The sequence below is a fragment of the Lepidochelys kempii genome, chromosome 12, assembly GCF_965140285.1.
Source record: "Lepidochelys kempii isolate rLepKem1 chromosome 12, rLepKem1.hap1, whole genome shotgun sequence".
Taxonomy (NCBI): domain Eukaryota; kingdom Metazoa; phylum Chordata; order Testudines; family Cheloniidae; genus Lepidochelys; species Lepidochelys kempii.
Window position 1 is genome coordinate 37,088,586 of NC_136391.1, and position 25,584 is coordinate 37,114,169.

General features: G+C 46.5%; 1 protein-coding gene across 1 annotated transcript in view; it reads right to left on the minus strand.

Annotated features, from left to right (window-relative positions):
- Positions 1-5,268: 5,268 nt before the first annotated feature.
- Positions 5,269-25,584, minus strand: part of IRF8 (interferon regulatory factor 8) — a 73,595-nt gene continuing 53,279 nt past the window's right edge. Inside the window, exons 9-16 of the mRNA XM_073308428.2 lie at positions 19,585-19,759; positions 16,630-16,813; positions 14,506-14,594; positions 13,798-13,909; positions 12,952-13,002; positions 10,593-10,979; positions 8,737-8,852; positions 5,269-6,546 (exon numbers count right to left, since the gene is read on the minus strand). Coding sequence (XP_073164529.1) covers positions 6,370-6,546; positions 8,737-8,852; positions 10,593-10,979; positions 12,952-13,002; positions 13,798-13,909; positions 14,506-14,594; positions 16,630-16,813; positions 19,585-19,759 — 1,291 coding nt within the window. The 3' untranslated portion in view covers positions 5,269-6,369. The remainder of the gene's footprint in view (positions 6,547-8,736; positions 8,853-10,592; positions 10,980-12,951; positions 13,003-13,797; positions 13,910-14,505; positions 14,595-16,629; positions 16,814-19,584; positions 19,760-25,584) is intronic.

The window sequence follows — 25,584 nt, forward strand, 5'->3', positions numbered from 1 at the left end:
GGAAGGAGCAAGAAACCCCCTTACAGTCCCATTGTCTAAGACTATAACTGACCAAACTAATAGACCACATCATGACACCCCAGAACTGTTCAGATCTGGACCCAAACTCTTCAGTCTTGGACCCCTTTCTGATTTGAACTAGCTCCCCCACTCAGGTCTCCCTGAGTCATTGAAGTTTCCTTGACTTTTTGATGTTTACATCTGGTAAATAAGACATGGGGCAGCCAGGATTCCTGAGCAAACTGACTTGTCCATTCCTCCTTCCCTCAATCTCTCTCTCTTTTTTTTCTCTTTCAGTCAGATGGAGAGGAGAAAATCTCTGAGGTTCCTGACCATGAGGAAGACAGTGCATCCACAGTGCGCTTCCCATATTACAACATGAGGACAGGAAGAAACCAGAGATTCTCTTTGTAGACGGGCTGCCACACTGAAATGGTGCATTGAGCAATCAAACCAGTTGGAAACCCAGTGTCTAGAAATAAAAAGTGACTGTTTGTTTTATAATGCAGGGGGGCTGCAGGAGGCCAAACCAAAGGCAAGAGGTTTAGAGGAAGCAGATGTAGCTGGTTTATTTCATATTCCTGAGCAGTTCAACTGCAAGTTTGGGTGGTCTATTTATTTGTAAAAGGTGATGGCTAGCCATCTCTCTATATACAATCCTCTGCATCCCAGGCAAAGACACTGGTCTTCTTCAGGATGTTGTAGAACTTTACACAACTACTGATGATAGAGGTGGGCCCATTCCAAACACCCTTAAATGGTGACGGCATTGCTTGGTTGGACCCCTTTCTCCATAACGAGCGGAAGCAAATCCCAGGATCTGAATGTTCCCAAGATCTGGGGAAGCATGGATCTGGATCTAAGCTTTGCTACTTGGTCCTTACCCTAAATTACAAGTTCACCCCCTTCTTTTCCCCCTCACACACCATTCAAATGAGTCCATTTCCTCTTCATCAGACTGATTAATTATCTCGATATAGCTCCTCTTGCAGCATCATTTCACTAGAGCATTAGGGAAGGGCAGTGCTTGCAATGCTGGTGGCCATTTCAGAAGCTGGCTTCTAGCCCTAGAGCAGTACAGGGTAGCCCATTTTTGCCTTAACGTAGACTGGGCCACTGGAAACATTGGAGCAATACGTAAAGCTTATTAAATAGTGGGCCTGAATTATACTGAAGTGTCAGTCGTGCTCCTCTCTTTCCAGAACACGTGCCTCTCCATGGAGCCTTGGCATTCTAGCCTTTAAATCTATCAGTCCTAACACCGCCTTTGAACCCCAAGAATGCTCCAAGCCCGAGTGGGCCATGTCATGCTTGTGGTTGCAGTGTTACTTCGGGTACTAGGTCCTCTCTGTGCCCCCAGAAGGCAGTGACCACCACTCTGTCTCATGCAAAAACCGTCCCGTCAGTGTGAGGCTCTTAAGAAAGGGTTAAAAGGCAGCTCATCCTGCCAAGAGGGTGTATTGGCAAAGGCACAGGGTGACTCAAACAGGGAACAGGTCGGGGCCAACTCCAGGAAAGCCCAGGTTCTTCTGCTTTCAGTATTTGGGGCCTTTATGGCTCTGAGCTATTGTCTGCTCTGCTGGGAGACCATAATGGCTTCTCATGTAGCCCCTTACCTCCATGCATGAATCAAAGGACATCAGAGGAGCACGGTCTGCTCCCTTCCTTCACTCAAGGGGATTTTAACCCCCTTTCTGCCAGGATTATTGCAGGGTCCCTATACCACCTCAGGTCAGAACTTCGGTTCAAGTCGCATACAAAGAGAATGTCCGTTGTTCACATGGGCAGGGATGGTCCCAAGAGGATCAGCGAGAAACGGTTCTTTGGCTGCGTCTTCCCCAGCCCTTATGGTTTCAGACCTGCGTGGTATTTAGCTGCACAGCAGCTCTGGCTAACGGCATCGGAACAGAGCAGCTAAATCCCATGCAACACTGATTGCTTTATTCAAGCAAGTTTTACCTGACAGGTGGCTGGAGGGCACATATTTGTGGAGGGGCAAGCTCTTGAGTCTCAAGTAGCACCAACAGTTGAATTCTGAACCTAGAGTCCTTTTCACTGGTGCTGAATGGAAGTAGCAGAAAGAGTGCAACGTGCACTGCAGAGACCAACCGGAGCATTGCGCTCCGCCTACAACCGCTTGGCTGGGGAAGGGTGAGGGTCTTTACTGGGATGTGCCGATGGAGGAGAAGCATAAATGCAAGGCACCCAGGTTCCACTTCAGTGGGACCAGAGAGAAGAACCCAAGTGAACAGAAATCAACGAAAGTGTCTGAACAGCTCCCTGCAGCCCCAAACCACTAAGTTTCATGCAGCTGTGCTGGATCCGTCCGTATGCTCAAGTGATGCAGTGCAGGTTGGTTCAAGTACAAAATATGGCGGCAGGTGGCTCTGGCAATGACACTTTGCATTTGGGCAAGTCAATTAACTTCTGTGTGCCTTGCTCGTCTCATCCGTAGAATGGAACTAGCGCTGAGCTTCCTCATAGGGCTGCTGCAAGGCTTAACAAGTGTTTGTAAGGCATTGTGAGAGTCACGATGGGCATCTACTGTGTTGTTTGCATTTCTAGCTTTCATTATGGGAAGACAGCTTTGCCTAGTGGATAGATCACTGGACTGGGACTCAGGAAAGTTGGGGGGTCTAAGCGCAGCTCTGCCACTAGCCTGTTTGGTGATGTTTGACAATTCATGTCACTGCTCTGTGCCTCAGTTTCTCCCTGGGTAAAATGGGCATAATGATACTGATCTCCTTTGTAAACCATTTGGTGAGCTACCACTGAAAAGTTCGGTATACGAGCCAAGCATTGATATTGCAACACTGCATATTATTTATTGGGGCTGCTAAAACTTTGAGGCAGAGCCTCATCGTGCACGATTTGGTGTAACACCACTGAAATCAATTTACATCAGCTGCACCTCACTTTGCTTTCAAACAGCTAGAAATGCCGTTCATTGTGACCTCGGTTTGGGAGGGTGTTTTGTTTCCGATGTCTAGAGAGGAATATAGCAGTTATGCCCTCGCTTGGGGTAAATAGCCTGTGCAGCCAGGAATGATTCACCCATGTTGTTGTTAGAGCTAGCCATGTCCTCATCAGAAACTGAGCCACATTCGCCACCTTCAAATTCCTCCTTACAACTCTCCTGTGCCACGAGGCCTACAAAAAACTTGACAATGGTTGGACCACTCTTGTGTGGAGACCACTGCCTGTCATGCTGACCAATATTGGCTTATTGTTTCTTTGTACTCCCCCCGTCGGTCTGTATCCATCAGTTTTCTCTTGTCTTTATACTGTGACTGAAAGCTGTTTGGGGCAGGGACTGTCTGTACAGCGTCTAGCACATTAGGGTCCTGGTCTTTGCCAGGGGCTCGTAGGCACTGCTGTAATACAATAATAATATAGCCTGACCCATCTAAAGGTGACACCGCGCCCTATCACTCATGCCCTTCAGCAGCATTGCTGTGGTCAGAGGAAAAATCAGGAAGATACAGAAAGGGATTCCAGACAAGCACCCTCTGGTGATTTCTGCAGAAGGGCTTGTTCCAACCAAAAGCCATGGTTGCACCTGTGACCCATCATGAGTTTCACAAGTGGGCATGCACTGTTCCATTGCACGAACAGCTAACCCAGATCTGGTGTCACACTGTCTCCTTCCCACCCCTTTGCCTCCACTCCTGTTTGCCCTCCTCCTCCCTGATCCCATGTAGCAATGTGAAAAATTAACAACTCCTCTTTAAAGCAGAAAGGAGCATGAGTGAACTTAAGCCCTCTTTGGTAGGACAACACCCTCCAGCTCTTTGCAAGACATTTATTTGGGATAGGACACCCGGAGAGTGGATAAAGATTATTCTTGTCTTCTTTCATCCCCTCAAATCCTGATTTAGGAGGAACCTAAGCCCTGGTGTATGCAAACTTACTGATCTAGTGCATCAAACAAACCTGGTTAGGTTTGATGGAGTCACCGTTGGCTTCGGTTTGTGCCGCAGAACAAAGCCCCTAAGGAAGGCACTTGAGGGAAGCTGGGCTGGCAGGTGGCTTTTGAAATCACCTTGCCAAGCAAGTAGAATACACATGTCCCATTAGCCAGAGACTAGAGTGCCTGGAGCAGGTGCTCATGGGACTGGAAAGAGGCCACAGTAATGTCTTTGGGGGGAGGTGGCAGATTCTCCAGAGGGCCTCCTGCACTACCCTAGGTAGACCTCATGGAATTAAGCTAAACCCCATTGAATTCAGTGTAAGACCTTTGCGGGGGTCCATTATATTAAAAATGCAGTTGTGTATGGGTTAGTGTAGGACCGCGTGTAATTTTTCTAGGAGCTGTGACTCCAACAGACCTTGGGGAAATGGTAGAACTGATTGGGATAATACGTGTGAATACGTGGGTATCCTAGGCAGTATTTGGGAGGCCTTTTGAAGGAGTCCTGAGGAGTCCTAAGTCCTGAGGAGAAAACCTCCTTGTCTACTTATTACCTGTGCCTGAAAACTCCAGATCAAATCCACCTGAACTGTACAACGGATGGACTAAATTTGTCATGTGTGTGCTGGTTCTAAGGGGAGGCTGTTCTGAACTTGTGATCATAGAAGAGACCCCTTTGTCGGGTTTGAAGGGTTAATCATCCTGCCAGAACTCATGCTGGAGTTCGTTTTGATCTCTGGTAGGCTTATTAGCATGCGTGGAGGTTCTTTTATTGTTTTTAATGTTATCTCTGTATTGCTTTCCCTTTAAGAATAAAACATGCTTGCTTAGAAAGAGCTGTGTGGTAACTTACCACTGTTGGCAATTACTCTGTTAGTCTCTGAAGAGAAGGCAGAAGGAATCTGCTTAGGCAGACAGTACCACAAATAATAAAGACTAATCATTGACTTTTGCACATTAATACAAATGTGCATGTACAAATCAAGGGCAAAACTCAGAGGCTGACTTCAAATTGTTTGGTCCATAAACTAGAATCCCTGCCAACAAGTATAGCCTTAGTGACTAGGAAACTGCAAGCGGAAATAGATTTCTCCTCTCACACGCTAGGGCTGAGAGGAGAAAGTGGGGCCGAAATCAATTCAGTGGGTGCTGCAAGCGCCCAGCTCACAGGGTCAGTTCCTTAGAACGGTGGGCTTTGGCAGGCCAGGATAGTAAACTTGGCAGGCTAGGTTAGTAAATCCTTCTCCATAATTAACCCCAAAAGAATGCAATAGTCAGCACACTGCCCCTGGGAAGAGAAACTGGTTCCCATTGGTACCGTCATTAGGACATTAAAGAAGAATGGAGATAAAAAGAGATACAAAATAGAGCACTTTATTTGCAAGATACAAATTACAAAACCATTGAAAAACCGGCATAAAATAAATACTTAGCCTAGCAGAGAGAGACACACACAGTACTGGCTTTGGGCTTTCGGCTGTAAGGCACACGACCTCATTTCTTAAAAATTCACATTCCCTAGTTGCAGAAGCGCGTGTTAGTCAGGACATGCACACACAACTTGCACACACATTGGATGTCGGGCACATGCATTTTTGAGGTGAAAGCCAACTAAACATGAACATTTTACTACAAACTTAAAAAAACATATTTTGCATTTACATATATAAAAACTATCTCTTTGGCTAAGACAATTAAAATGATCATTTCCTACATTCAATATTTACAAATAATTTTGGGATTTATTTCCAAATTGCAAAATACTTCAATATACAAAAAAAACCCTCAGTCATAAAGGCAAACAAGAAATTACTTCAGGAGCGGGTCCTTTGGAAGTTAAAGGATATTTGCTCTAAAAAAGTTTCCATTGTCTTTTACCATCAGCGGTATTCCAAACTGTTTGGAAGTCAGTGGGACGACCTGATCCCTGGGGACATTCCACTGTGTCTGAGCTTTTAAAAATCTTTCCCAAGATTCAGTTTTTTCCAGAATGAGGTTTTCGGAAAAGAGGATGAAACTGCAGTGACAGATCCTCAGCAGCTGTGTCATCATAGCTCCAATGACTACAACTGAGCTGAGGGTCTGCTCTTAAGTGTTCTGACTGCCAGATGGGTCACAGACATTAAGAAGAGCTGTTCTAGCATTACTGATCTTTCTAGTCACTCTCCTATAACACTCAAGAAACTTCCCTCATCCACTTGCTGTTGGCACTAGATGAAGACAAAGAATGGTATAAAAGCCATCCATATAAATAAAATGTAGCCAGAATTCACCGTTCTGGTCTAGTTCCTTTGCTCACAAATGAAAATTTTAATTGCTGAGTTTATTTTAAACAGCAACAAAGAACAGCCATGGGCATCTAGATTCTAAATCAGAATGTTTTCCACCGGGGAATTCAAACAGTGCTGGGACCAACCAGGGTCTAAATTAACCCCACCATTATTTGTTTTAAAAAGCACTTAGACAGTGATCTGTTGATTTTCTCTAAACAGGGGTCTTTGGTGTGTCCCGCAGATATCTTGGAAGATCCTGAATATTTGGTCATGCTGGGTCTCATCAGCAACCGGAAGCATCGGGCCGCTGCTGTAGACCTTTCCTGCCTCGTCCACCAGCTGTCTAACCCACAGCTGCTCAACCTACAGTAGAAGGAAAGACCACCAAGATGTTTAAATAAGATGAGAACACTTAAGACATACGTCTTCCTCCAACTCACCATAAACACCACCGCCCAGACTTCACTGAACACTCTAGTGCGGGTATACGAGATAATGTCAATACCGTACAACAGGCCACAAGGAACAGAACGGTCTAACTGCACAGAAAGATGTTGATGGGTAGGGAAAACCTCTTTCAAAAGAGAAATTGGGAAAAGAGGGGAAGGATGGTCTTGTGCTTAAGGCAACTGGTCTTGGATTCAGTTCCTATGGGGCTTTGGGCAAGTCACTAACTTTTGTCTAGTTAAATTGGAAATTCTTCAGGGCAGGGAATGTCTCTTTCTATATACACAGTGCCTAGCACAATGGGGCTCTAATCTCAATTGGAAGGGGTTGCGGAGAGCCATTTAAAAGTGTGAGAGGGTGCAGTTTTTCCGCACCCTACCTGGCTCTCTTCTTCCCTTCTCAGATGCCCTGCCTCACCAGCAGCCTGACCCATAAGCCTCTACACCAACCCCTTCCAATTTTGACTTAGGGATGCATGGGATCATAGCACCACTCGGGTTTGGCCTGGCAGTCCCTCCATCATGCCAGACGGATGACTGGGCCAAATTTGAGTAAATGGTGTTGCAAACTGGCACATGGGATCACAACACCGCTTAGGTTTGGCCCAGCCAAAAACTGGTCGTGCCGTGACCCAGGTGGGCCCTGCCTGCTCTGTGGCCTATGTGGACTGGAGATTATAGGCTGTACTATAATACACATCAATAACATGGAGAATATATTAGGATGTCATCAACAAAAGAAAGCAAAGATGTCTAACTTAAAGATTTGGTGGTCTTGAATTTTTTTTTATATAGTCTTTGAACAAAGCCATTCTGGGTGTAATACACTGATCTTCCTACTTGTTTCTAATTTACCACCAGAGTTTTTCCCACTCACTTCTTCCATATTCTTTGTACTGTAAGATTTTACAAGCAAACTATCCATTACTCTCAAGTTCATTCACCCCTTACACTTCCTTCTCTGCATGAAGTCCTAATCCTGCTGCTAACAACACAATCAGTTGCAGTGATTTATTTTACAGTTGCCTAGAAGGCAGGAGTGGGAGGCCAGAAAAAGGTCACCAGGCTGAGGAGTACAGTACAAAGTTAAATTATTTAGCAAATGGCTATGCAAAGCACAACAGAAAAAACAGAGAGGGAAAGGGGGAAGAAATACACTGATTTGTGCAAGCAAATACCTGTTTTATACATGCAATTGATGCACATATGTAAACAAGTTAGGCAGGGCTGGATTAATTCTCCTGTGGGCCTGGAGCTACTAGATTTTGTGGGGCCCCTGTAAACAAGTGTGTTTTCTAATTGAAAACAAAACGATCACAATTACGGCATCGAGGCTATTAATGCTATACTAAACTTGCCTTTTAATTAACAAAGTTGTTCTGTAGTTACATTTCAGTCTTAAAACATGTAGAATATAGTTAAGTTAATTCAAAATAGCTTAGTTCTTACCTTAGAACAGCTGTTATATTAGTTTCTTTCTGGGAGGGAGTTTGGGTGCAGGAGGGGGATCCAGGCTGGGGCAGAGTGTTGGGGTGCAAGGGGGGTGTGAGGTTTAGGCTTCGGCTGGGAAGCGTTTACCAAGGGCAGCTCCCGGCTGGCAGCGCAGCAGAAGCGGCCAGCTGCTGGCACGTCTCTCCGTGCCCCTAGGGGGAGGGGGACATGTCTCTGTGCGCTGCCCATGCCCGCAAGCGCCGCCCCCGCAGCTCCCATTGGCTGGTTCCTGACCAATGGGAGCTGTGGAGACAGTGCTGGGGACGGGGACAGTATGCAGAGCTGCCTCTACCCCCCACCAGGGGCGCGCAGAGACGTGCCAGCAGCCAGTCGCTTCTGGGAGTGGCGTAGGGCCATGGCATGCAGGCAGCCTGCCTGAGCCCTACTGCACTGGGGTCCCCCTTAGCTCGGGGCTGCAGCCTCTAAAGCCCCCGTGTTAATCCAGCCCTGAAGTTAGGTACGCAAATTGCATGCAGCCCTATGCTTCTGAGGTTGGAAACATCTGGCTCTAAATGTTAAGAGACAGAAACCAGATAGTCTTGGGGATACATTTCTGAGTTGTAGGAGAACGAAGGGGAAGCTCAAGCAATGGCTGTTTCTCATGAATGTGCCTTACCTGCACAAGGATTAATTTACAGCGTAAAGGGACCGTGTCTGGAAACTCTTCGCCGAAGCACAGCAAGACTCTGCTCTCAGGGAAACGGCCTTGGTTGCTGTAGAACTGTTGCAGCTCTAAAAGCAGAGAAACAGATGGTCGGAAAGGATGGAAACCAACCAACTTTGGTGAGACACAAGCACAGGCAGTTGCAGCAGGTGGGTTATTCACCTGCCGGGAGAACTGGGTATGCACACCTCGGCAGCAAGTGTTGTATAGAAACCCCCCACACACACACACACCTGCCGGGAGCACTGCATACACACTCAGCGAAAGGTATTTAGCTTTTATCGAGAGAGAAAACCAGAGGGTGCGGGGATTAAAAATCCCAGTGCAGGAAACCCTTGCTAAAGAGCTGTAGAAGCGATACTGTGCTGAGATGCAGGCTGAATTAATCTCGGATTCAACAGCCGCGGTGCCTGGCCACTCCAGTGCACCTGCTGTCCTGCTTCTGCAGCCATTTAGACGGAGACGAGTCAAGCCCCTGGGTGCCGAGCCGCTGCCTCTCGGAGTCTGGCAACGAGCACATTCCATCCCCCTGTAGCGACCCCCTCAGGAGACTGATGGAGCAGCAACTTCTCCCCGCTCTGGGGAGAAGACTGATTTGATGTAGAGCAGAGGTGCTCAACCTTCTTCTTTTCTGAGACCTCCCCCCCCCCCCCGCCCAACATGCTATAAAAACTCCACCGCCCACTTGTGCCACAACTGTTTTTCTGTATATAAAAGCCCGGGCTGGCCTTCAGGGGTAGCAAGCGGGACAACTGCCCAGGACCCCACACCACAGGGTGCCCTGGAAAGCTAAGTTGCTCAGGCTTTGGCTTCATCTCCACTTGGCAGGGCCCAGGCTCAGCGTGCACTTTCTACCCTGGGCCCCATGGAGCCTAATGCCAGCCGTGCCTGGCGGACCCCCTCTTTGTGGCCCCCAGGGGGCCCTGGACCCCTGGTTGAGAATTGCTGATCTAGTGCTTTCAGGGGAGGTCTAAGAAAGGAGGAACGACTAAAGGTCCTATCTTCCCACCTCAGGGAAGTCCACAGACATTCCTTGTACCTGAGGAGAAAGAACTGGGTCCTGCATTAATATGTATTAACACAGATTCAGGATCACACACAGTGCCTTTAGGAATGTTATTTTGTAATCTTTAGATTTTTTTTATAACCTATCAATTGTGCCCTCACTTGTATAAAAACCCCACTGCAGTGTTTTATATCATCTCCAAACGCCACAGCTCCCAAGAGAGAAGCCACAGCGTTTGGTGGAAGGGATATTGCTGTGTTTATTTCTATAAGTGTTGGCAAGGACATATAGACTATGTGAGCACTTTAGGGCTGAACTCTACACATTCTGGGCCAGATCCTGAGCTGGCATAAATCAGCATAGCTTCTTTGACTTCAAACACAGAAAGGATGGTCCACTGGTTAGGCCACTACTATGAGACTTAAGAAACCTGGGTGGAATTCCCTGATCTGCCACAGATTTCTTGTGTGACCTTGGGCGAGTCACTTAGCTTCTCTGTGGTTCCGTTCCCCGCTGCCCCACCTTACATGGGTGCGCTGAGGATAAATATGCTAAAGATTGCAAAGAACTCAAGACAAATGATCTCCTGTTCCCATCGTAAGTGCCTTCAAAACAACGGCCCTTCACTGGAGCCGATTTACACCAGCTGAGGATCTGACCCCTATCAGTACAGGAGGATGTAGACACCATCCTAAAGCAACATGGCTCTATTCATGTCAGTGACCAGAGGACAATAAGGGGGGCAGAAAAGTCAGATGTAATGAAGAGGGTGGATCAAGAGAGGTGGGAATGTTCCACAAACCTCGGACAAACTGGTTGGTGTCGAATATTTTGACCACCTCATCCCGGTCCAGCTTGTTGGGCCTGTCCTTGTACAGCACGTTGTTTCCGCTCCAGAAGACTCTCCCCTGGCACAGCCTCTTGATGAAGATACCCTGCTTGTTGCTGTGCAGCAGCACCCCCCGTTCCAGGTGCCCGAAGAGCTTCTTGGTGATGTGCTTCTGGCGGTCATTCGGGATGGTGTCGGCGGACGGGAACTGCACATGCTCCAGGCTATCCGGGCCATACAGCTTGTCACAGTGGGCGGGCGCGTGGCTCAGGGAAATTCGGCAGCCTTCATGGTAAGAGGTAGTAGTGTGGCCAACCAGCTTCCCTCCATAATAGAAACTGATCACCATCTGTGAGTGCGCTGCAGGGAGACATGCCCACACACAGCCAATCAGAGGACGCAGCTAACCCCCTCCACTCCTTCACCCAGTGCTGCAGGAATAACCATCCCATTGCCCGGGAGAGAAAAGCTCCACTTAAGCGCTGAAGCCCTTGAAATGCTGTGTGCCCAGCTCAACAGCAGGGAATGTAAAGAGTCAGCATCACCTGGGGCCAGAATCAGCAGGATAGTCAAGGGCCGCTCCTGCAGCCCCGGCAGGCATGAGCAGACCTCGCTCAGCAAGCGTGGTCTTTAATGGGACTACTCCTGTGAGGAAGAACTCCAGTTGTTTCCTCCCTGACCCTCTCAGACTTTCCACTGGGGACACAGATTTTCGGCACAGGGTTCCTGAACTCAGCACGCCCTCTACCCCACAACCTTTTACCTTCCCAATCCTCCAGAGTCCCACATGTCTATCTGCAGCTGACCAGTTAGATTTACCTAAGTAGTGTTACCAGTTACCCCTTGGTTAGATTTAGGTAGAACATGCCAGCAGAAGAGTTTGCAAACATGACTACACATGTCAGCGTGGTGGGCACCGATTGCACGCACCAGGATCCTTCTACCTTTTCACTGGGAACTGGAGGAGCAGATGGCTGCATACTTCAAGCAGTGGCTGCCCTGGGGCAGATTTGAACACCCTTCCTCCCCTTAAATATTTCCTCACTCCATGAGCAGCCCCATTGAAGCCAACAGCACGATTCAGGTAAGTGCTCAGCCACGGGAGTAACAGGTTTATAAACTGCCCCTTGGAAACTCCCCACCCACTCCAGATTCCATTATCCAGGGAACAATCATCCTGGAACAGCCTTCATCCAAGTGGACTGCGCTGCTCCTGCCTTTAGTGAAGCAAACGTAAAGGAGTCTGAGACCAGGACAGCCATTTTATGCTGCCACATAGGTGTGCAGGAGGGCATCCCCTGTGGCCTTGGGATCCTTCTACCAACAAACTCTCTGTCCTTAAGGGTGTCTGTCAGACTTGGTCCCTTGTTAGCTAACTATATTGCCCTGTGTGTGCATCTGCCACCTCAGCTGAAACTTGCCCTTTCACTCATGCTACTGTTTGTTATCTAAACAACCTGCTAGGTCTCCAAACAAATGCCTGTACCAATGCAGAGAGCAGATTTGCCGTGGGTAAGCAATATGCACAGCGGATTTGCAACCAAGAGCCCAGTTCTTGCTGTGGCTGGTAGAGATAGCAAAGGAGGCTTAATGTCACCTTTACACTCCTCTTCCCCAATCCTGGTGGCACCCAGGGGCTGGTTTGGTCCTCAGCACAAGTCAGACTAGCCTCAAGGTGCCACCTATGGGCTGCTGTGCTGGCCAGATCACCGAAGCATGGAGTGCTCTGGTCACAGTCGTTCCAGCTTTTGGCATATCTTCAATACCCGGGAAGGGCTGGAAGGACTGGCACAGAGCCGGGGCTATGGTAGCCTCATGCCACCTGGGGACTTCCCAACACCCAGGGAATCCCCAGCTGGCTCTTTAAGTCAACTTTACGTGTTGTTGGAGCAGTGCAAAGGCATCATCTTATTGGGCAGGATCTGGCCTCCTCCCTGGTGCATGAATCTCTGCTACTGCTTAGAAGCTTTAATGCCTTTGCCTGGGTGCTGAGAATGCATCCGATGAAGTGAGCTGTAGCTCACGAAAGCTTATGCTCAAATAAATTGGTTAGTCCCTAAGGTACCACAAGTACTCCTTTTCTTTTTGAGAATGGAACAGCGGCTTATGAAGTCAGAGTGTTTCTGAGCAATTGAGCCCTAAGCTGCCATTTTCGGTGGCTCTGCCATTTTTGATGATTATTTTCTCTGTGTGCGCATGAACAGGGCCACAACAGCAGCGAAGCCAGGCACCAGCTGGGAGTGTCACATGAGAGGTAGCTTACACCATACTGACTGAGGGCACAGCATGTAACTAAGCAAGGAAGCATGCAGTGGAATGGGATTTCTGGTACCTGAATGCAGCTGTTCATAGCTGGAGTACCCATTCATCAGGGGCACAGCTGCTGTGGGAAAAGAAATAAAGTTATATTTGTGTGCCAAGTTTTGAAACAAGCACCTGGATCTCTGGTAAAATCCAGTGACCTGGCCACCCGCTCGTTCCACCCAGGTGCTGTTTCCTCTCAACCCCTAAATTCTTCCTCTCGACATCGTCCTGATCCCTCCATGGTTTCATGAGAAAAGAAAATCCTGCAAGGAGGCTGGCCCACATCAGGGGTTCCACTTCCCCAGCCAGATGAGCAGCGACAGAACTGAGATTCCCAACATGGGATCCAGAACGGTGCTGCCATGTATGGGGAATTTACTTGACAACGTACCACTTTAGAGCCAACCTGTCGCTTTAAGCCCGTTGGGCCTGCAGCTGTCGTCCTTACCATTCCCAATGGAATCAATGGGAGTTTTGCCAGAGCAAGGACTACCATCTAACTAAGGTCAGCCACTGCCAATGCGATGATGACACGAACCTTATACTTTAGATCTGGGGCTTCTGAATATATGTAGAGTCAGACGTAACCCCCTGAGCAACTACAAAACATTGACAGTCATGACATGTGCCATTGCAAAGATAATTTTTCCTGTACTTACAGCAAGATTTAAATTCGAGGTATGATGATATTTTAGGCATTCTTTATAAACTTGTTCCTCAAACAAAAAAATCCTCCACAAGCATCAAATATAGAGGCAGCTATTCAGAGATCACCAAAATTAGTCTTTGCTATCCTGGTTGTGTCCTTGAGGGATTACCCAATCAAACTAGACACTCTGATCTATAAATCCTGGATACGTTGTTGGTGTCTTACCAGGGCTAGGTTGCTGCATCCACCAGTCTGGTATTGGAGGGTTTCTACAATTCTCCTGAGGTGGGGAAGGGCTTCTCTTTATTATACCAAGGTAATCGTCTACACCAGGGGACTGAGGAAGACAGAAAAGCCATTACATCATCCAGGCAACAAAACCGAGATTAAGCAGTTTTGCAGTTTCAAGCAATCAACATCATATCAATGGCAATCAATATGGTATGGAAACAAGCCATTATCTAAATTGCTCACTGGCCCCTGAACAGGAATAGTAAAAACAAACACAGTAGGGCAGCAGGGATACTGTGACATAGGTGAACTCTTCGGCTTTGTGACTGGTTAGGAGGAGGGGGCCTTGGATTTCATAGGGACGCTGAGAGCAGAATTTACCCCAACAATTTTGCATCACAATGAAGGGAGACAAGAGCTGCAAAAGTCTGACCCGCTGGTGAAACTCTTATGGAGCTGTATGCAAACGTGAGATGCATTGATATGACAAGCAAACTGTGCACTGTGTTACATGAATGAATGTAACGAACATATCTGTAAAACATGCAGATTTGTTCTTCTTGCCCCAGTGATATCAAAATCTAGGTCCCGCGGCGGTATGGTTTTATCATTAGAAAAATGCAATACACAATTTCATGGAGAAACTTTACCATCTAGCCCTTCCAACCAAAGAGAGAACACTTCTCTATAGCAGTTAGTTACCTCTTTTATTAGGTCATCTATCGCAGAAGGACTGCAATCCATCTCAGTGGCTTCATTCAAGCTCCCTCCATTAGCAACACCTGCTTTGCCTGGAAAGAAATACAAGAATTCAATGCTCAACGCATCACACCATGTGCAGTGATCTAACAAGGAACCAGACCATAAAACATGCAAGAGAAGGCCATGGGATGAGGGTGACTTGCTTTAGGGACATAAAGAAAAGGAGTACTTGTGGCACCTTAGAGACTAACCAATTTATTTGAGCATGAGCTTTCGTGAGCTACAGCTCACTTCATCTGATGCATACCGTGGAAACTGCAGTAGACATTATATACACACAGAAACCATGAAACAATACCCCCTCCCACCCCACTGTCCTGCTGGTAATAGCTTATCTAAAGTGATCATCAAGTTGGGACATGTTTACCATTGTTAAAATAAAGAAACCTAGAATCCTTCATGGGATCTTACCTCTCACTGCCATGTATGGGGAATTCACTTGACAATGTACCACTTTAGAGCCAACCTGTCACTTTACAACTGTGCAACCCCATTGGCCCTGCAGCTGTAGTCCTTTCCATTCCCATTGAAATCAATGGTAGTTTTTCCAGAGCAAGGACTGCAAGATTGAGCCCAACGGATTGCATGGGTGTGAATAAGATTAAATCCAGAAAACAGCCACAGTTCTGCTGCAGCTGGGAACAATTTAACCTTCACTGGCAAATTTTCTTCCCTGCCAAAGCACAGCTCTGCATTGTTGGGGGGAAATGGAATGCCATTTGCATAATGCTTGTAACAAGTGAACAGAAATATAAAACCTTCTGCGTGAATGAAGTTTACAGAGACCAAAATGCTAAAGGTAGACTTCCTGACAACCAGATTTTGCATGCTTAAAAAAAAGAAAAGCACAAACAAAACCACAAATAAAAATAAACTTAGCACAGCTACCACCAGACCGGACATCACAGCAACAAATGTTCTCTGCTGAACCCCTGTTACTATAATCGCCGCTTTTACTGTTGGGCAATGCGAGGGAGTTATTCTATTTCCTCAGCATCTGTACAGATTAAAGCAGCTGTACCTTTAGGTTAGAAGGGGGCAACAGGACTGAATGTAAGGCCAAAACCACAACTAAAACCTTCACCAGGACAGACTTCAGGACTGATTCTGATCTCAGCCCAGACTTACCCCGGAAGGACTCCATTGACTTTAGTGGAGTCACTCTGTGTTTATACTGGTGTAAGTGGGAACAGGATCAGACCTTCTGAGCCAGACTGCCATGGAGTATTGTCAGCTAATGTCAGACAGCACGCTCTGTTGTTTGGTTTTTTACTTGGCGGGAATAGCCTCTCATACTCAAACAGCTGTGGGATGAGGCCCTGGGGAGGAGGGTGAATTCCAAACTTTCCACATGGAGTTTTCCCCAGATCCTTCCAGCGGGGGCCAAGGAGTGTTTGCTCTCCTCCCGCCAGGAAGAAGGGACAAGATCTTGATGGCATGGACTTCCAGTGGCTCTCCACATGCAGGTCCTGTGCATCTGAAGTGGCCTTGGGGCCCTTGTCCCTCGCCTGCCAGGCCTTTCCTTGCTAAAAGGCACCCCAGAATCCTCCCTGAAAAGGTTCCACAGTCCATGTGGCTACAGTAAAGTGACAGCAGTTTACAGCTACATTAATTTTCCCCAGGTGGCTTTGAGGAAGAAAGGATGCATGACCCCCTGGCCTCTCCTTCCCCAACCCCTTGATCTCCCATATCTGCCCTCTGCCTGCCCCTCCTCAGCCATGGATCCCTGCCCCACAGCTCTAGGGAAGAGTGGGACAGTGCTGACTCCCCCCTTCCCCACCCATTCCATGACCAAGGCAGCTCCCTGGGCAATGATCTAGGGGGTACAACCTGACCCAGTGGAATCACCTAGATTCACACTGGCACAAGTGAAGGTGGAATATGGCCCGGGAAATGCAGCTCGGTATCTGAATGCATGTCAGAACTGGCATAAGTCCACTTCTGTTTTTCCCTTTGCTTTAATAACCAGACACAATCTCTCTTCTCCTATAAATCCCTCAGATGTTCAATGCTCAGGAGGCAGGTGGCTATGGAACAAGTCACTTAGTTTATCAGGACACTTACATTTCTGCTCTTCCTCTGGGACAATCCTGTACACTTTGTACGGCTCCGAGATGTCCAGCTGGGACCTGTCAGTCACCTCCTCGAAGTCCGGGCTCTTGTTCAGAGCACAGCGTAGCCTCGTTTTCCAAGTGGCTGGCTCGGCTTTGTCACCTTCTTTAAATTTCCCTTTGAAAACTGCCCAAGCCTAAAACAAAAGAGAAGTGCCACAGAGCTGAAGAACCAGCTTTACAACTAGAGCTACGTTTTATGGGGTTTATTTCATTTTTCAGGGTTTATTTTTAGCAATTTTTGAATTTTATGCATTTTCCAAAAAAATCCAGGGGATTTGGGGCTCTCTCTGTGTATACAGCAATGAGTAATCTCTTGGGAATATTCCCGAGTGGTGCTTTAATGTAGTACCACTTCAAACAGCACTATATTCAAGCACACTAGGGAGTCTTTAGTGAGCACCAGCAGGGTCTACACAGACTAATTAATGCACAGCATGTTAGAGCACTTTAGAAACCACAGCCCCATAGTCCGTATTGCAGCTCTGTGTAGACAAACCCGTAGATCCAAGTAACCATTTTTGGTGTTTATTGGCTAAACGCCTATTTCATTGTCGTCTGATTGGTTAAAGGCTAAAATCAGAAGCCCAGTTTATAACTTCAGGGCCAAATCTCACATTTGTTCCTCAAGGCCGTTTCCTAATGTCCTCACTCAGGGAAACTCCTAGTGACTTCCACCGCAGATCTAACCACCTCTCCTAGGTACTTGCCTGGCCACTGTCACTGCAGTGTCTGAGCTCCTCATAATCGTCACTGGATTTATTCTCAGTTACAGCACTGCTGTTAGGCAGAGAAGGGCTGTTATCCCATTCTCACTGATGGGAAACTGAGGGGCAGAGTTACACTTCTTGGATAACCCTGAGCAAGTACATCAGAGGTGGGAATTGAAGCCTCATCTCTTAGGTCAGGGCCCTAACTACTGTACTATCCTTCACACTGACTTACAAAGTGCCTGATTCTCCAGGGCACTGCAGCTTCTGCAGTTATCATTTAAACCCACGCAAAATGCTTCCCATTCAGAGTTCTCCATTCATTTCATCCCAGGAGTAGTGTTTTACAGTCACTTTGCCCAGGTGGAAATGACCACTCAAGGCACAGGGCACGGGAGAATCCGGCCCACAATATCAGTGCACTGGAAAGTCAGAGCTTACAAAGAGGAAGCTGCAATAGGTTTCGATCAAGTTTTCAAAAAGCACAACAAAAAACCTCTTGTCCCAAAATCTGAAAAGCCGAGAAGGGAGACTATTGCATGCAAATAGCCTGTATAGGGTCACCATATCCCTAACGTGAAATTCTTTTCTTTCCAGAATTTTGCACAAATTGTGACTTACACAATTTGCCACGGTCCAAAATTAGCCTTGTAATTACCCTCATCGTGATGGACAGGTGAGTGAGAGATGTGGGGAGAGTCTTAAGCTTTGCACACTCTTCTTTTCATTAGTGCGTCCCAGCTCTAAACTAGTCTAAACAATCTTCTCTGTGCTTAATACTCTTGCCCATGGAAGGTCTGATTTCCAAAAAATACATTTACAATTAACACAACTGTGCTCAGCTCAGGCATAATAGCAATAATTGGGATTTTTTTAAAATTGCTTTTGCATAGCAGATGCACAATGGTGCATTCATTCTTGGAAATCACATCCACAGTATTAAGTGCTTTTAAAAAGCTATCACTCAAGGCTGGCATGATTTTCATTGCAGGGGAGGCAGCGTTGCTCAGTTGATACAGCACAAAAGTGGGACTCAGGAGACCTGATTTCTATTCTCTGCTTGCCACTGGCCTGCTGGGTGACTTTAGACAAGTCACTTCCCTGCTCCGTGTCTCGGCTTCTGCATCTGTGCAATGGGGATAATAATACTGACTTCCTTTGTAAAGCGTTTTGAGATCTACTGACAAAAAGATCTATGTAAGGGCTAGGTATTTTTATTATTACAGGCTACTGAAAATTAATATTTAGGGACATTTGAAAAAGCTTATCAACATGGTGTCTCGCAATATAATGTGCACATAGTGATTTGGAAAACCATATTAATTTAGCAGGCTTGATCCCTTTGGAGCAGTTTTGGTGTGCCATAAAAATACTTCTTTAGGCCCTGATCCCGCAGCGACTTGACTGGAATAAATGGGACCTTTCGCAGTGAATAAAGCTGTGCATATGAATAAGCGTTGGCAGAATGGGGGCTGTAGCCCTGTTTATAAATAAATGTCTACGGCAACTATGCATAATAAAAACCAGACAAAGACCAGTTAGTACCACCAATATATTCCATATTCAATATCTTAGCCTTTTAAACTCAGAGCCATAAACTCCTGAAAAGTTGGAGACGCTAACTCCCTGGGTCAAACTCTGCACCTTACACCTGTGCAGCCTCAATGCAGCCAACAGGGCTCTGGCGGTATGGCTGAGCCAGATTTAGCCTACTCCCATAGTCATGTCGGGACCCAGATAGCTGTAGCTCATTTCATCTCTGTACAGAAGCAGATCTTTGCAAAAGCCAATTTTCCATCAAAAAATGTTAGACCAGCCCTATCAACAACTGCTGTGGGTGCTCAGCACCTTTAGGAAGAGGTAGGGGATGTATTATTAATGCCCAAATTGACTTTAATTTAAAGGAGGATTGCAGTGCTAGGCAATTCTCACTGGGGGAAAAAAAAAAAAATCATGCAAGCATGGAAAGCTGTTACATTGCCAAAAATAGGAGCAGGCTGAGCACTTTCTGCAAAGTCAGTGGGAGACAAGGGCGCTCGGCAACTCTCCAGAGGCAGCCAGCAGCCTAGAGCACCAGAGCATCAAAGGCAGGGGCAGGGCTGCTCAGCAGGAAGGGGATGGGCCCAATGTGTTTGCAATGAAAGAGAAAGTCACGGTGCATGAGCGTGTTAAGAAAAGAAATGTACCATCTCTCCTACCTTGAATATAGAAGCATCCACCTCCTGGTTGTAATCCTGTTTCCCGGCATGTTTCCACGGGATGCGGAACATGCTTTTCTCTTCGTTCTCCCAGATCAGGCCCGGGTACATCCCACTATCGATCTGTTCAATCAGCCACTGCCTGAGCCGCCTCCCACCGTTCCTGTCACACATCCTGGAAGGGAAATTCGCAGGGTCCATTAAATGCCTCCCACCGGCCACACGCCTGCCACCTACAGGAGTCAAGTGTCACACTTCAAGGCGTTCTGCTGACCCGTACACAGACATCAGGAGTCAGCAACCGTTGGGGGGGGGGGGGGTTGTTACACGACACACCATGGGCCAGGGCTGTCTTCATTGTGTATGTCTGGTACACGGTCAGCACTTAACGGACAATATACAGCGATATCAAAATGTCCTAATTATTGTGTACACATAACCAAGGCCAAAACTATTAAATGCCCCCAATACTCTGTGACAGCCCATTATAAATTACTATTAATAGCAATAATTTGCACTTATATAGTAACTACCATTCAAGGATCTCAAAGCTCACTATTATTACCCCCATTTTACAAATAAAGAAACTGAGGCACGGAGAGGGGATAAGTGATTTGCCCCAGGCCACAATGGGAGTGCGTATCAGGACTAGAACCAAGAACTCCCCAGCTCTCACCACTAGACCATGCCACCTACTATTCACACTGTGGATTGAAACTTGGTTTCAAGGCTCTTTGGGACAAGAACTATCTTTTTGTTCTGGGTTTGTACAGCGCCTAGCACAATGGAGTCCTGGTCCAGGGCAGAGCTCCTAAGTGCTGCCATAATATACCTAATGGATAAGGAAAAGAGCACAATTTAGATGTAAAGAACCAAATTCTGCTTTCAGTTACACTGGTGTAAATATACAGTGACTCCACTGGTTTCAGTGGAGAGAGACTATTTAATAGCCAAGAGCAGAATCTGGCCTAAAGTTGCTTGAAATGCATTCTGTAGGGCCCACATGCATCTGTTTGTAAAGTCGGGAGGGGAGGATCCAAAGAAATGAATAAAACAGATATTCCATAGAACTAGCATTTTTAGGCAGAGCCTCTGTGACTCAGATGTGTCCAACACTTTCATAGAACTGTCCCTCTTGGAAAATTGCAGGCGGTACAGGAAGCTTAGAGCTTTCCTCCCCAACTCCTCTGTCCCCGCTCCCAAACGCTTCTTCACATAATATGCACGTTGCAGGAGATCTTGACAAACGCCATCAAAAGACTGCTTTGTATTGTACAAAATCATCTTCTCTGTAATTCAGGTGCCAGTCACAAGAACAACAGCTGGAAATCCCCCCGATAGCTGGAAAGATGCTCAGCCCTTAACTAAACATTTGTCTTGCCAACATTTCAGTGCTATAGACTATTTCCCCATGTTATTTTTGATGAGAAAAATTCCTCAGACTGCTGGATGCCTGCCTAATAGCAGGCTAATAGAGATGATGAAAGCTATCCAATTATCAGATTGAAACTCCCAGGAGCACTATTGAAAAGAAGCCTCATTTGAATCAGTGTAGCCAGAGTAACAAGAAACAAAAAACCACACTGTATTAGTCAGTTCTCTTGAATTATTACAATTTCTTCCCTCGGCCTTTTCCACTGAGGGCCAGAACCTGTGCTGGTGTAAGTTGATTCAATTCCACTGACTTCAGTGGAGTGACGTCTACTTTCACCAGCTGAAGATCTTACCAATTACATGATGTGTTCATTGCATACAGAACTAGGGACTACGGGGCCTGATACTGCTGTCACTTATACCACTGAAGCTCCAGAGATGTTAGAGGAGTTATTCCTGCTCTTCACTGGTGAGAGGGGAGAATGAAATCCATTGAGTTTGCATTGAAGTCTATTTAGTAAGTTGATATGCTTTAATGGTCAGCATTTCTTGGCTTACTATATCCCTGCCCTTGCTCCTCACACAGACTCCATTACCTCTCGCTGGTACTTGGGCTGAGCAACAAACGCAGGACTGAGCCATGAGCACATATACAAATGAACTAAAGTAAAATGCAGTTAGCATTTCAGAGAATCATCTAATTATAGTGCATTCAGCATCACTATAGTTAGAAATGGAGAATTTCCCCTAATCACTGGGCCTCTCATTATAGCTCAGCAGTTTTAATATACATCATGCTGAAAGAGACAGAGTTCTCTGCCTCAGTGTAATTTTATTCCATTTTGGCTGTAAGTCAGTTTGGCTATGTTTTAGGGCCCAATCCTTAGACAATAAACCCCGTTGATTTCAATGCGATAACTCATGTGACCAAGTCCTCCAGGATCAGTGTCTTTGTTGCATGAGAATAAGTGTGTAAATTATTTGAATTTCCAAAGCTGTTTTTGCACATGCTGGTAACAATTAAGAAAAGTGTTTTTACAGAAAACAAAATGGGGGGGAGGAGTATTCTTTTAAACAATTAAGCAAGCAGGTCATTGACATGCTGGTAGCAGGCACAATTTGAAAAGCACCTATATGCACATACCAAACTAAGTTTAACAAGAATTGTGTTCCATAGTAGCCCATACCTGAAGTCAATGGGGATTGTGTGGGTCTATCCCAGGGAAAATCTGTTCACACATTATGCATATATAACCTACATTGCAAACATGGATTTCAATTGGGTTTTGAGGACCAAGATCAAGAGGTTCCTCTGAGTGACAGATTATTCCATTGGCCAAATCCTCACACTCAGGACACCAGGCAAAAATTCAGGTAATAGATTCAGAGCCATGACAAGGTCAATGGAAGAGTGGTCCTAATTCTACAACTGTATGCTAAGGACCTGCACACCTAAGGAATCACAATATTCCAACCGGTGTTAGAAAGTATGTTCAAAGGACCTAAAACTGCAGAAGGATGGGTTAGGGAATGGATCACCCAAACCAAGGTTTGCACTGGCTGGCTGGTTCTTTTTGATGATGTCACTTTGTGCAACATCTCCCAGTTGTGGGAGGCCCCAGGGACTTCATTGCTGCAAATAAATATGTAAAGCGAATAATCCCAAGATTTAGTCTAACTTCCCCCACCCACCCTGCTTCCTGATTTCAACCACTCATTTCTTCCAGTTGTTGAAAAGTGGTTTTATCCCTGTCTGACACCAATTAGCATCGCATTTTCTTTTCCAAGGGGAGCCGCAGATCAGGATTTAGAGATTCCTATGCTACCACCAGCATTTTCCTCCCTGGCCTCCACACCAGAGATGGGAGCAGCCTGAATAGCAGCACAAGGGCTCAAACAACTGATCAGTTTTCAGTGTCTCTTCCTCTTTTAGAAATGGCATTTTTTCACCCCTCTCCCGTTTCCTTTTCTGCAGCAGGTCCTTAACAGTTTAATCATTAGGAAGTCCATGGCAAAGTCCAAGACCACCTAAATTATGATTTGTTGGCTCATTCCTCTGAAAGAGGATCCACGGTAACATTAAAGACAAACCATGTAAACAATCAAAAAGATCGTATGTACTCACTTCTCTTCTGTCTCTGAATTACTCAGTGATATTTAGGCAAATTCTTCTATTTGAGAATAAACTGTTAATGCTTCAAATTGTCTTTTGTAACTTTTTAATAGGGACCAATGGCACTTACTTGACAAGGTGCATTTTGGGGCCATTGCTGAACTCAGGCCAAATTACTTTGGGCCTAATTAAACTAATGTTAACTGTCCAATTTAACCAATGCCATCAGGGAAATACTCAGTTAAAGGTAACAACTCTTCTCTAATTCATCTGATTGTCCATAAATGCTGTCCTTCATGTTAGTCCAGATTCCCTGACACCTTGGCTTGGCTTCCACACCATGCAAAGCATGCAAACCCTGAATGACTGATATTTTGGGTTTATATGATGCAACAGTTAGATGGAGTTTAACAGAAGTGGGCTGGTGGCAAGCTGATTGGAGATCCCTTACAAAACGTAGGGACAATGGAGCTAGTTAAAGACTGAGTGCACACATGACATAGGAATGACTTTGCCTTTTGTACATTTAGCCCAATCTTTTAATATTACTCTGTCTTTATTACCCCAAAGCCAAAAAGTGGCCACCATACCTATTGCTTAAATAAGAAGAGATCAGCTCCATTCAATAATATGATTTGGGGGCAAGAGATAACAACAGGGCTCTGTCGCACTGCTTGCTCACTATTCATTCTGTCCAGATTCCTATAAAGGTTAGCCAGAGTTCTGTCTAATTAGAGGGTGTGCTGAATAGACCCCATAAGCTGTGTCTAGCCTAGAAGTTCCTATTCCTATTTTGTGCTCAGCTGGGATTCATAATAGTACAGTTAAAACAAGACGACTTTATTGTACTGTTTAGGGAACAGGAGACAATAAGATAGGGATCAAAAGAACATAAGCCTGGCCATAGTGGGTCAGACCAATGGTCCATCTAGCTCAGTATCCTGTCTGCCGACAGAGGCCAGTGCCAGATGCTTCAGAGGGAATAAAGAGAACAGGGTCAATTATCAAGTGATCCATCCCCAGTCATCCAGTCCCAGCTTCCGGCAGTCAGAGGTTTAGGGACACCCAGAGCATGGGCCTGTGTCCCTGACCACCTTGACCTATAGCCAGTGACGGAGCCCATCACTAGGCAGAATCACAGGATATTGCACATCCCTCCAAAGCATTTTCAAAGAACCAGTTACCCTCACAGCTTGTGTGTATTGTGCCCGATGAACTTTTCTTTTCTTTTTAAGCAGAGACCTAAGGTGGGAGTTTGGAATTTTGGAAGGGGGGGGAACTTTCCAAGCTCCCAGCTTCTCCATTGTTTCATGAAACCGCTCAAGAGGTAATACTGCTGGTGTCATTTTTGTTGTGGTCTTGTTTCAAGTTGAGAGAGATCTTTACATATGTTGCTTTTCCTCCAGCCTGTACCTTACTATACTGGCTATGGGCAAAACCTTTTACCTTGCCTTTGCAAACTAGCAAATGCTCTCCCAGACACCAGTTGGAGTGTGTTTCACCAGGTGCAGTCCAGATTACATTATTTAAATATAAAAGAGAACAAAAATGGAAAATATCTGTAATTATCCCTCTCCATAGCATCAACGAGGAATCACTGATTTATTTCTTGTCAACAGAGCAGGTAATTGTTTTTAATCAATTAGGGTCCTGGGACATGCGCTGCACTCCACATTCTTAAGCGTCATTTCTGATTCCTGCCTGGAGCGAGCTCCATGCTTTCATTTAAAGTTAGGTCAAAATGCATTAGCATGGACAGAGGGAGCCCAGCGCTGGCCGGCGTGAAGCAGAAACGTGCCACCTCCAAAGTTCAAATCTCACCTGCAAAAAGGAAGCTGAGGTTGCAAAGAAATAAAAAGCTCCTCAAATCAATGCCAAAGCGGGCCACGTTACATTTGCAAATGCAAACGTTAGTCAATGGTTTTACAAAGAAGAGGCAAGGCTTAGCAAACACCACCTGGGCTCTGCCCGGCCCACCTATCAACAACCCTGCCGGCTGCAGAATGCTCTGCTCGGAGGAGGAAGGGGTGAGATGCAAATACCTGTCAGCAGTCTGCAGAATCGGCTTGCGCCCCGGTGCTCACCCAGATGTGCCCAGCGGCTGCGCGCAGCTGGTTCGCTCTGCGCAAAGCGCTCGCAGGCCAGAGAGGGTAAGCGAAAGCAGGCACTCCCCCGCCCCTTCCTCGCATTTATTAAAAAGCAGGGGGAGGGTCTGCTGTATCCCGCCTCCCCCGGGGCTTGCAGCCAATGGACAGCGGCGGAAAGCCTCCGGCTGGCCAATGGGAATAGGACAAAATTGAGCGCTTTCTTCTAAGCCCTTTCTTTTCCGAGAAATCAGGCTGCGCTGGGGGCGCAAAGGGGGTCTCGATGTTGGAGCCTCCTCTCCTGGGTCAACGTTCCATCCCCCCGGGGGCTCGCCCGGGTCAACGTTCCATCCCCCCGGGGGCTCGCCCGGGTCAACGTTCCATCCCCCCGGGGGCTCGCCCGGGTCAACGTTCCATCCCCCCGGGGGC